General features: G+C 37.1%; 1 protein-coding gene and 1 long non-coding RNA gene across 4 annotated transcripts in view; one reads left to right on the top strand and one right to left on the bottom strand.

Moving 5' to 3' along the window:
• Window positions 1-12547, top strand: part of TFEC (transcription factor EC) — a 76855-nt gene that overhangs the window by 18027 nt on the left and 46281 nt on the right. For all 3 annotated transcript variants that reach the window (XR_004985768.2, XM_045576137.1, XM_045576130.1), the window contains exon 2: window positions 11493-11720. Coding sequence is in view for 2 of the 3 variants with exons in the window: in XM_045576130.1 (XP_045432086.1) it covers window positions 11493-11720 (228 nt within the window). In the remaining variant the exon portion in view is untranslated. The remainder of the gene's footprint in view (window positions 1-11492; window positions 11721-12547) is intronic.
• Window positions 1-12547, bottom strand: part of LOC123651727 — a 31860-nt gene that overhangs the window by 2674 nt on the left and 16639 nt on the right. The window lies entirely within an intron of this gene.

Genomic DNA, 12547 nt, shown 5'->3' with positions numbered 1-12547 from the left:
TTTTTTACAGAAAGGAAGAGAGAAGGATAGAGAGTTAGAAACATTGATGAGAGAGATTCATTGATCAGATGCCTCCTGCACACCCCCTACTGGAGATGTGCCTGCAACCAAGGTACATGCCCTTGACCTTCCGGGACCTGGGACCTTTCAGTCCGCAGGCTGATGCTCTGTCCACTGAGTCAAACTAGTTTAGGCTCAGATGTCATTTCCTAATCAATTTCTAACATCTGTGGAATCCAGCTACTTGTTTCCATGGTACCACTTTACCCTGATGGACCTAGGACAAGCAGCTATGTCCCCTTCCTTATGATAAAGAAAAATAAGGTACCTTTCTGTACTTAAAGAACTTTATGGATTTGTCCCACTGGCTTACCCACTTCATAGCACATCATAATCTCTCTCATCGAGTCCTCTCAGTGCATTATTCTCATCTTGCTTCCTCCCACCAGGGTTTTGCACATAATGCTCCACTTCCCTGGAGTGCTTTTTCAATACTCTCCCTCTAGTTATTTCCTGTCATTTTCCAGGTTCAGCCCTCTTGTTCCTTCCTCAGGAAACATACCTCTAACTTCTGTCTAATCTTTTTCTACATGCTCTACTTCCTATCATGTATAGCACTTGAACATTTACAGTCATTTGAGTGATTAATTAAAAATCTGTCTCTTTCACCTCTCCATGAGCTATGTGAGGAGAGAGACTTTGGTCACCATGCTTGACTTTACTCACCATAATTACCAACCCAAGTGGCTAGCATATATAGACATGCATATATTTGTTAAGCAAATGGATTAGTAAAATTAGTAGCAGAAACTGACTTTTTTCAGAGATAACTATTATTTGAATGATTTGTTCCCATTTTTTTCTATGTCTTTCTACTTGATTTTGTGAGAACTTTTGATGTCATAGGATTTATTACATTGTGTTATAATTATACTAGAGGCCCGGTGCATGAAAATTTGCCTGTTCACTTTCACAGTCTGGGAGCCCTCAGGAATGGAAGGCGACTTGACAATCAGGGGAAGGCAATGCCAATCACACCTCTGCTGCTGCTACTGCTGGCAGTGCAAGCCTCCGCCGGCCCCGGTTACCTGAGCCTCGGGAGGCCCAGGGTGGCTGGGCAGCCACTATCCAAGGCTTGCCTGCATCTTGGGCCAGCCCTGGGCGGCTGGGGGGCTGAGGGGACTGGGTACCACCATTTTATGGCTGTGAGTGCCACCATCTTTGAGGTCACAGCAGTCAATTAGCATATTCCCTCCTTATCGGCTGTGGGAGCTGCCATATTTGTGATAGTATGAGAGTCAATTAGCATATTCCCTCTTTATTAGATAGGATGTTTAATTATCCACTTTTCCTAATATTCTGTGAACTCTTTGAAGACTGTGAACACAATGTCAAATATTAAGCATCGTGGCTTAATATTTTTGCATGTTTCATGTTTACTTATTCTAGCTATTGATGATGTTGCCAGTTGACATTTGTGTGTGTGTGGCTCTTGTATTGTTTTGAAGTCAACATAAGCTGGTCAGTCTCAGTGTGATTCTTGGTTAAAACCACAGCTATTGCTGCTTTATCTAATTCTTTTAGTGGTATAACATGGTAATTTTACTAAAATACTAACATAAACAAGACAAATCAATACAGTAGATGGAATTGGATTAATTGTAAGATATTTACAAGAGAAACTTAGACTTTATAGTGCAAATATGAGTGCTTGTGAAGTGCAAGCACTTTTCCTACTAGAACACTATTGAATTAGGAAAACTCTGATTAATAACATTCATGCCTCCTAAAGTCTTTTAAGTGTGTATCACTCCTCAGAGACACACTATTGGAATTATCCACATCCAAAAAATTGGGACTGAAGGAATATATTATAATCAGATTTTATGTTAGTATCTTTCCAATAGCTTTGGATTATATAATACTCCACTGAAATATGCTGACATTTATGCAGAAGCTAAGTAAAACTTTTGATGAACTGAGCCTTTCTTTGTTCAGTTGTTATATCTCAATCAGACAAGCTCGACTATATAATTTTAGTTTTAGTCAAGATGAGATTTATGAGTATATAAATATCCAAAGACTGCTGTGAAGAAATTGAGGGTTGAAGAAATGAGTTATTAATCTTTACTACAGAACCTTAACAAATGTCATATAGCTTTTATAAGTAGATACCTAGGAGGTAGTAGATTCATAAGCCACCCAAAATAGATTTCATCTTATAAACCTCTGATACTTAGAACATAATTAATAGTTACCTATTACTCTCTTGTGAAGGCAGAGCTTTTGCTTCATTTATTAAATTCAAGCTTTAGTACAAAATTAACAAAATGAAATACTGTCATAGTGAATGGGAATGTCTATCTTGCTTTTTGATGTGTGTGTGTGTGTGTTTAGTATGCTTTTATTCACTGAATATATTTATTTCTGCCCTTGCACATAGTTATACATGCTTACTAGTTAGGTGCCGATGTTTGCTTGATTAATTCGTTTGACTAGTCAAATTAATGGTGATAAAGAGTCTTGTTACTGAGCTAATTTCTTCTATGATGCTTGCCATCACTTTTTCAGTATTGAGTTTCGAAAGACTAGTACCCAGACCGTGTTGCATCTCCTCCCAGACTCTGTGACCTCCGTTTAGATAAGTGGTCTCTGAATAAATGTCAGCATATTCCAGGTAGGTGGTGACACATGGGTCACAGACCTGCTTCTGGAGAGGAGCGACTTTCCCAAAGGACTGGCTCTAGCAAGGAATAAACTCATTCATTGTTTGCTGAGTGACCGTTGAAAGAATTAGCTGAGGGAGGGCTTTTACCATATCTTATGCTTTCTTTATCTAAAGATAACATTTAAAAATATCTTTATTGTTGAAAGTATTACAGCTATCCCCCATTTTCCCTCATTGGCCCCCTCCATCCTGCACCCTCCCTTCCCAGGCCTTCACCCATTGTCTGTGTCCATGGGCTGTGTACAAATGCATAGAAGTTCCCCAGTGAATCCATCCCCACCCACCTTCTACCCCTGCCTTCCCTCTGAGATTTATCAGTCTGTTATTTGTTTCTATGTTTCTGGATTTATTTTGTTCATCAGTATATTTTGTTCATTAAATTTCACATATGAATGAGATTATGTGATACTTCTATTTATTTGGCTTACTTTGCTTAAGCTAAAAAGTAGCATTTTTAAAGAAGCTAAAATATATACAAGCTTGCATGAATATAAATACATAGCAATATTCAAGGAGTTATACTACAACTAGTAAATATGACATGTACACCTTATACATAGAGTTTGTGAAGTCCTCTAAAGTTTTTTTATTTTTTATTTTTAGCATGACTATTTATTTATTTCTAAAATTTCCTTGTACAATATACTCTCCCGATTGCTATCTACTGGATGGATTCTGAAATCCATATAAGAATTGGGTCAGTAGTGTAGGATATTGAAAAATAAACTGGGGGCATGAATTCATGTGTCTAAGAGCATAAGTTGGAAAAGACTGTGTGAAGATGAGAATGACTCAACATGTGGACTCTGAGGGTCTTTCCAGCTAGCACTGCCTGACTGGCTCACATTCCTTCTCAGCTCTTCCACCCTGCAGGACATTTTATATCCAAATGCAAATTGGACCACCTAAGATTTTCTTTGTATTCATTAATTTCTAACTAAATATTTGCCAATTTATAGAATTGAAAACTTCCAAGGTTGATTTTAAATTTGAAGAAAAAAAAGAAGACATCAGGTATTTGATACTCTGAATCATCTTCTGCTGTTGAAACTGCTAATGTCAGAGAATGAGATCTGACTTTTCTCTATGCTATTAGGTTGCTTTTGCAAGAATTTCCTTCAAATCTCTCCACAAAGCAAAATTCCTATATCTAGTGTAGTTAAAAAAGCAAGAATAAAAAAAGGGAAAAAATAAAGATCATATATATATGTACATTTTGTTTTTGTGATTGTGATTCCTAATGATGTTTTCTGCAACCATGGCAATTCTTTTTCTTTTCTTTCTGACCAACTCCTTTTCTTTAGCTCTTTGTACTTGCAGGAGTTTGTGTGATTTAATCATTTTTAAGCTTTATTTTTATTGTTGATACTATTTCAACAGATGTCCCCCATTTTCCTTCCCTTTGACCTTCTCTTCCCAGCCTGTCTCTGCCCTCCCTCTGGTCATCACCACACTATTGTCTGTGTCTATGGGTTTACATATGTTCTTTGGCTAATCTCTTCACCATTTCCATCCAATCCCGGACTCCTGCCTCCCCTCTGAGAGTTGTTAGTCTGCTTCGTGTATCCATGCCTCTGGTTCTATTTTGTTCATTGAATTCCATATATAAGTGAAATCATATGGTATTTGTCTTTCTCTGATTGTCTTTTTTTCAATTAGCAAAATGCTCTCCAGGTCCATCCATGATATTGCAAAAGATAAGATCTTTCTTATTGCAGCAAAGCATTCCATTGTGTAAATGTACCATAGTCTTTTTATCTATTAATCTACAGATGAGCTCTTGGGCCGTTTCCAGATCTTAAATATTGTAAATAGTGCTGCTATGAACATAGGGGCACATATATTCTTTCTGAGTGGTGTTTTGGAATTCTTAAGATAAATACCTAGAAGTGGGATCACTGGGTCAAATGCAAGTAACATTTTTAGTTTTTTGAGGAAACTCCATACTGTCCTCCACAGTGGCTGCACCAGTCTGCATTCCCACCAGCAGTGCACTAGGCTTCAGTTCAGAAATCAACTCTCTATTAGCTATGTCATTGAAAATATGTTCTCCCATAGAGTGGTTTCCCTTTTCATTTTGTAGATGGTTTATTTTGCTGTGCAGAAGCTTTTTTAGTTTGATATAGTCCTATTTTTTAAACAGTTATGTTTTGTTTCTCTTTCTCTAGGAGATATATCAACAAAAACATTGCTATGAGAAATGTCTGAGATTTTACTGCCTATGTTTTCTTCTGGATTTTATGGTTCTGTTATAATTATACATATAAATCTTTTATACATTTTGAGTTTATTCTTGTGCATGGTGTAAGTTGGTGATCTATCACTTTTTTTGCATGTACCTGTTCAATTTTCCTCACCTTTATTGAAGAGACGGTCTTTCCTCCATTGTATGCTCTTGTCTTATTTGTCAAACATTAATTGACCATGAAGGCATGAGTTTATTTCTGGGTTCTCTGTTTTGTTCCATTGATCTATACTTAATTTAAAAAAACACTTCAAATTACTCAATTAGGCACATTGTTTGGGTTCTCTTATTAATGGGTCTAAGCATTTTTATAGCTCATTAGTACATATATTTCTTTTTTATTAAATTTATTGGGGTGACATTGATTAATAAGATTATATACATTGCAAGTTCTAGTATATAATATTGTAATACATCATCTGTATATTGCCTTGTGAACTTAGAAATTTAATCCCCTTCCATCACCATATATTGACTCCCTTTACTGCCTTCAACCTCCCTCTCCCCCTTCACCTCTGGTACCACAATATCTATATTTGTGCAGTTTTTTTAAAGACCTCTATTAGAATATGGGAATTTGACTACATTCGAAACAGATTTCTTTAAACAATTTTAAGGCAAATTTTATATTTTTATAACTTCAAATAATGGAACTTAAAAAAACCCACAAAAACACATGCCACACAATTCTATCTAAAGCCCAGTTTGAGACAATGGATGGAGTAATGATCTAACCAGGTGATCTTTCGGTTTTGTGTATCCAAATATAGAGTCTGCAGGAAAATCGGCTTTGAAAACACTACTCTGCCTTTGTAAGTGCTATCAAAGTTTCAGTCAGATCAGTACCAAATTACATATTTTGGCTTTTCTGCTTGAGCTGATTCATATTATTCTGTGGGCCTTTGACCAAAAATAAATATAGTGATGTTATAGTGCATGGCCTAGATTTCCCCCTGCATGACTGTCTTGCCTCTGATTAAATCACATAGAACTGACATTTTGTACAAAACAATGGTCAAATATTCGCAATATCACAAGTTGTACCTAATATATATATATCTTATAATACATGTTTATAATTATAAATATAAAAAAAAATATATATATATATTTAGTGTCCATTTTTCTTGGCTGCCAGAATGCTCATGAGTAAATTTTATATTCAATTACAATATTAATCTTCAACCTACATTTTCTGGTGTTACTATTTCTTACCACATTCACAATTCCTGCTTGTTTACAATCTTTCAGCAAAGAAAGAGACTATAAATAAAAATATTTTAAGTGAAATAAAACAGATTTATGTACACAGAGAAAACCTTAGGCTTAAACTGACCATTACTATATTAGTTTCTAGTAGCAGAGTAATAATATTGAGTCATAATGCATAGTTCTGGAGGTATGATTTACTTACTGTTTCCAATAGCAAAATCCCCTATAACTAGTTGGTCTTAATCTCTTTCACAGGTTAATGAATCAAATCACAATATATAGCTGCTTCAGCCTGCTAGGTTAAGACTATTATTCTGATAATGGCTTATCTGTTTATGTTGTGGATTCCAAAAGCTCTCTAATGTCACTAAAGTTAATCATTCACTCTACTTTGCTGATCCATTCATCCAATAATTCATTGAATATATACGGTTTACATATTTTTAAAAGCCTACTGTGCGGGCCTAGCTGGTTTGACTCAGTGGATAGAGAGTCAGCCTGTGGACTGAAGGATCCTGGGTTTGTTTATGGTCAAGAGCACATGCCTGGATTGTGGGCTCAATCCCCAGTGGGAGGTGTGCAGAAAGCAGCTGATCAATGATTTCTCTCATCATTAATGTTTCTATTTCTCTCTCCCTCTCCCTTCCTCTCTAAAATTAATAAAAATATAAAAAAACAAAAAAAAAACAACCCTATTTTGTGGCATTATCTGGATTATGTGTAGGAAATATGACAATATAGCAGCCAGCAAGGTAAACACAGTGCTAGTGCTAGGGATCACATATTTTTCTTTCCTGTCTAAACCATGACTAGACTGCAAGGTCTTCGAAGGCAGACAATGCAACTATCTCCTTTGTACCTTCAGTGTACCATTCTGTACACACATTCTGGGGACTGAAAACATATTTCTTAACATTTAAAAAAAATATTGATTTGAAAGAGAGAGAGATATTTTTTATTTCACTTATTTATATATTCATTTGTTGATTCTTGTCTGTGCCCTGTGTCTGGGGAATGAACCTGCAAACTTGGTATATTGGAACAACACTCCAACCAACTGAGCTACTGGCTGAGGGCAGAAAACATATCTATATATAAAAAGCCAGCAAGTGGAACGCCATAATGACCAGAACAATTGGTTGCTATGATGCCTACTGTGCCCAATGAACCAGCCTGATCAGGGGGTGGGGCCAGCCAGCCAACATCCTGTGGCCCCTCCCCACAGCTGGCCCTGCCCTTGATTGGACTCTCCCAGCCCAATCAAGGGCTGCGTGGCTAGCCAACCTCCCCATGGACCTTCCGCCAAGCAGGCCCCACCCCTGATGGGCTCCACCACCCCATCAAACTGAAATCCTACCCACCCCACCCTCATCAGCTCCACTCCTGATCCACCCCCCCCCATCCCAATAGGGGAGAGGGCTGGCCAGCCAACTCCCTATGGCCTCTCCCTCCAGCCAGCTCCATCCCCAATCAGTACCCTGCCTATTCTGGAGTGGGGTCAACTGGCCCATCACCCACAGCCCCTCCCCACAGACAGCCTCACCCCCAATTGGTCCCCATCCCAATCAGGGGTGGGGCCCACCTGCCAATTGCCCACGGTCCCTCCCCCCAGCCGGCCTGGCCCTGATCAGGCTCCCATTAGTGTGGGCTGGCTGGCCAACCTCCTGCTGTCTCCTCCTCCCAAGAGGCCTGGCCCTGATCCACCCTAATTGGGGCTGGGCTGGGCTGGCCAGACCTCACCTGTGCATGAATTCGTGCACTGGGCCTCTAGTTTTTTACATAAGTGAATAAATAAACAATGGCAACCTATAGTTTCATTCACTTCATCCAAACAAATACTAGTACCTTCAGTAAAACAGCTCTAATACATAGTTTCATAGTTGTATCTTTAGATCCCAGGCAATGTAAAATTATTTTAAAATTGGCTCATATGATTTAACTGATGTTTTACACTTAGCCTTGTTAATTGAAGGGACTCTCTTTCCTCCATTGTGGCCCTATCTGGTTTGACTCAGTGGATAGAGAGTCAGCATGTGGACTGAGAGATCCTGGGCTGCATCATTGTCCTGATATCAGTCCACAATTAAAAAATATAGAGATTTTTCTGGGCAGTAGCTTAATTACATTCCATTGATTCCTTTTTTACTCTACTGAGCTTCTAGACTCTTTTGCTTTGTTTACAGCTGTTGCATACATTGGGTCCAAGTTATTCTTCACGTTTGCCTGCTAAACATTTGGAATTTCTTAAATAACCAATAATTTAGGCAGAATTAGAGTTGATTCCATTTTATATTTTATTTTCTCTCTGTATAGAGTGGTCTAAAGAGGAGATGGTAGATGGGAAAGGAAGATATTTTAAAAAAATATATTTTATTGATTTTTTACAGAGAGGAAGGGAGAGAGTTAGAGAGCTAGAAACGTCGATGAGAGAGAAACATTGACCAGCTGCCTCTTGCACACCCCCTACCGGGGATGTGCCTGGAATGAAGGTACATGCCCTTGACCAGAATCGAACCCGGGACCTTTCAGTCCGCAGACTGATGCTCTACCACTGAGCCAAACCGGTTTCAACGGAAAGTATTTCTATGAGCTCCTTTTCACGACTAACTTTGTGATTTCCAATGTCTTTTAGTTTCACTTTTATATTTTGCATTTGAGATGTCCTTCTTTTTCTTCTTTAAGGAGACCATCTCCTTCCAACACCTGATTTATAACCATTTTATCTTTTAATTAGTTTTTTTAAAGCCACTTCTTTGTGTGGCATTTTAAATTTGTTGTTTACATTACTGAGCCGATAAGTGTAATGTTTAAGAAGGCAGGGTCTGTATTCTGGCTTCATCCCTTACTTGAGGAGTGATAACAGGTAGTCACTTTATCTCTAAGTCTTGGTGGCTTCATTTACATGCCGCAATGGAGATATTAATACCTGTCTCCTAAGGTTCTACCAAGGATTATATGGATGTGGATAAATTGCTTAGCACAGTGACTGGTAACTATTGCATATTATTGTCATTATTATTTCTTTTGCTGTAGTTGATATTAATAGTGTCTTAGATGGAAAACTCCTAGGGCCCTGGGGTCACGTCTATGAGTTCTCTTGTACTCCTGATGTAACACAGATTCCAGTACTCTAATGAAGCTTTCCTAGGAGAAAAGTGGATGAGAAGTGAAAAATGAATTAGTTAATAGTATAAGTTCTGATTCAACATACTTAAAAATATATATATATATATATTATTGATTTTTTACAGAGAGGAAGAGAGAGGGATAGAGAGTTAGAAACTTCGATGAGAGAGAATATGGATCAGCTGCCTCCTGCACACCATGCACACCCCCTACTGGGGATATGCCCACAACCAAGGTACATGACCTTGACCAGAATCGAACCTGGGACCTTTCAGTCTGCAGACTGACGCTCTATCCACTGAGCCAAACCGGTTTCGGCTCAACATACTTTTTGTTAGAAGAGATATTTTTCATTTGTAAATATACAATGAACTCTTACATTTAGTTTCATTGTGTAAGAGATTCAGACTTGTGAATATGAAAATAGTATTTATAATGTATATTTCATAAATGCATATAAATGAAGAAGAAACTTAAAACTGTAGAATAATCTAAATAGCCACCCTAAAAAATTACCCATGGCATTTTAATGCAGTGTTATTTTACCAGTACAAATTTAAAGTTCGTAGTAATATAATTAGTAACATGTAAAATCTTTATTACCAATCTTAATCTTTTGTTATATGACTGAAAATTATTGTATGGCAGTAAATTAAAATAATGCTAAAAATGTCAGCATAACAAAATTAAACTGAAGTAACTACTACAATATGGAGCACCAAACCAGCTAATTTAAATGCAAAATGCTTCATAAATGCTATTTATCTGAGTTAATGCATATTAAGGGCTTTAAGGAGTAGTTTGTGTAACTGAAATAAACAAAAAATAAGCACTGCGCAGCCATCTTTTCTGTTGTTTAACATGAGGAAAATATTAATTAGGTCTGTAATAGGCCACTTGAGGAAAATGTATCCGCATCACAGCTTAGTTAATATAAAGGGGCTGGCAGGCTTTCAGAGGCTTTTAAGAGGAAAGCTTGAAATGCTTAAAGTTGTCCTCATACAAATAATGGCATGTTGTTAACTATGACAGCTAGACTGAAGATGCTCAGAATATTAAGTCTGTGATTTGAAAAAGGAGTTTCAAAATATTAGATCATTTTTTATGTCATTCATAATGATTCTACCAAAATTTTGTTTTTATAAAGTGGAAATATGAATGGGTTTAAAAATAGGAGTATTAAAAAAATTAAAACATGCCCTGTATAGAAACTGGAAAATATAGAAAAGTGAAAATAATTACCTAGATTTTCACCGCCCATAAAATACCACACTTAATATTTAGTGTGTGTGTAATTTTGCTCCTCCTGGGTAATTTAAAAAAATTAAATAAAAGATAGTAATTATATCATACTAGAGGCCCAGTGCAGGAGATTTATACACTTGGGGGGGGGGCTGCGTCCCTCAGCCTGACCTGTGCCCTTTCACAGTTCAGGAGACTGCAGGGGATGGCCATCTGACAGCTTAGCACTGCCACAGAGCACCACAACTGCCCCTGCACTCACCAGCTGTGAGCCTGGGTTCTGGCTGAGCGTTGCTTCCTCTTTGGGAGCACACTGACCACCAGGGGGCAGCTCCTATGTTGAGCATCTGCCCCCTGGTTGTCAGTGTATGTATAGAAATTGGTTGTTCAGCCATTTGGTCAATTTGCATATTAGCCTTTTATTATATAGGGTAGAATATTTACAGTATATTTGTAATGTAAAGAAATCTAATGAAATACAAAAATCACTAATAATAATGAATCAACTGCGCTTTCCTTGTATTATTTCAACCTTTCTTTTTGAGACCTTTAAAAAGTATTTCTAGTTATATATTGATTCCAAATTTTGTTTTATTTGCATGTAATTTTGAGGGTTATTCTTAAAAACATGGTTAGCATTTAAAATATTTTAGTAGACTTTGAACTATAAATTTGAGAGAAACTAGATCTTATAGTGTGTTTATTGCCATCTATTGTATAATAATAAAAGTGCAGTATGAAAATTGACTGAATGGCTGAACAGTGGGACAATCATCTGGACGACTTTCTGGATGACCTTCAAGGTGAAGCTGGTGCTGCAAGGGCCTACTCGTGCACGAATTTCATGCATCGGACCCTTAGTAACTCAATGGTTGAGAATAGAACTTTGAAATGCCAGATGACACTACACATAGCAATTGCTTGTTTTATATTTTGTAGGTCCCCACACATCTGGAAAGTCCTGCCAGACATCAAATAAAATCCTCCATGACCCTTGACCACCAGATCCTCAATCAGACTATTAAACAGTCCTACACTTCAACGCAAAGCAGTGCACTTGTGGTACAGCATGGACACCCATCCCCAGAGAGTGACTCTGGCATCACCGGAAATCCACTCACCATGTTGCTAACTCTTGGGAAAGAAGATGACAATGTGGAATGGCAGGTATGTATAATGGCTTCTCATGAAAATATATAATGAAGTGTTTTTCTTAAAGTATTAAAAAAACGGAAGTTCACATTTTGATAGTAAAATTTCCAAATACAAATTCACTTAAGAAAAGAAGTGTCTTAATTCATTAATTTGTAATAATTATCAATAGTTATGCACAGTAATTATGCATAATAAAATATAACAATTTATGTCAATACTCATTTCAGATATGTATCAATATAGGAAGTGAAAATAACCTCTAACTAATATATGTTGAGAAATTTAGCTTTTTTTTAGGGGAGAGCATGGAAAGATCTTTGTTATAAAGTGTAAAAAATGAAAATATTTTCTTTTTCAATAACAGATTTCCCTCAGCTGAGAATTAAGCACAGTCCTTCCCAAGCAGAGTACTCAATAACCGCTGAAAGAATTATGGGTCCATTGAACATACTAGAACCTGGACTCTTACCACTTTACTGACAATTAAGCCAAAATTTATTCTGGAGTTATTTGGCTTTTGTTAATATAAACAACCTATACTTAATCTTTTTATGATAACCATTTAAAATGTATTTTTCTTAAGTTTCAGATATATAGCATAGTGATTAGACAGTTATATAAGTTAAAGTGTTCCCCTTTCCCCAGATATTTTCAGTCCCCACCTGGCACCATACATACATAGTTATTATTGACTATATTACCTATGCTGTGACTATCCATTTGCACTTTTTGATTCCCTTAACATTTTTACCCAATATCCTTCCTCACCCCCTCTATGGCTGGGTTTTGTATTAGACCTCTGCCATTTTAATTATGGTCTGTTTTGGTGTGTGCCTCTT

Source organism: Pipistrellus kuhlii, unplaced genomic scaffold (genome assembly GCF_014108245.1).
Source record: "Pipistrellus kuhlii isolate mPipKuh1 unplaced genomic scaffold, mPipKuh1.p scaffold_m20_p_10, whole genome shotgun sequence".
Classification (NCBI taxonomy): domain Eukaryota; kingdom Metazoa; phylum Chordata; class Mammalia; order Chiroptera; family Vespertilionidae; genus Pipistrellus; species Pipistrellus kuhlii.
Note: the sequence above shows the minus strand (reverse complement) of the source record. Positions and strands in the feature narration are given on the sequence as shown.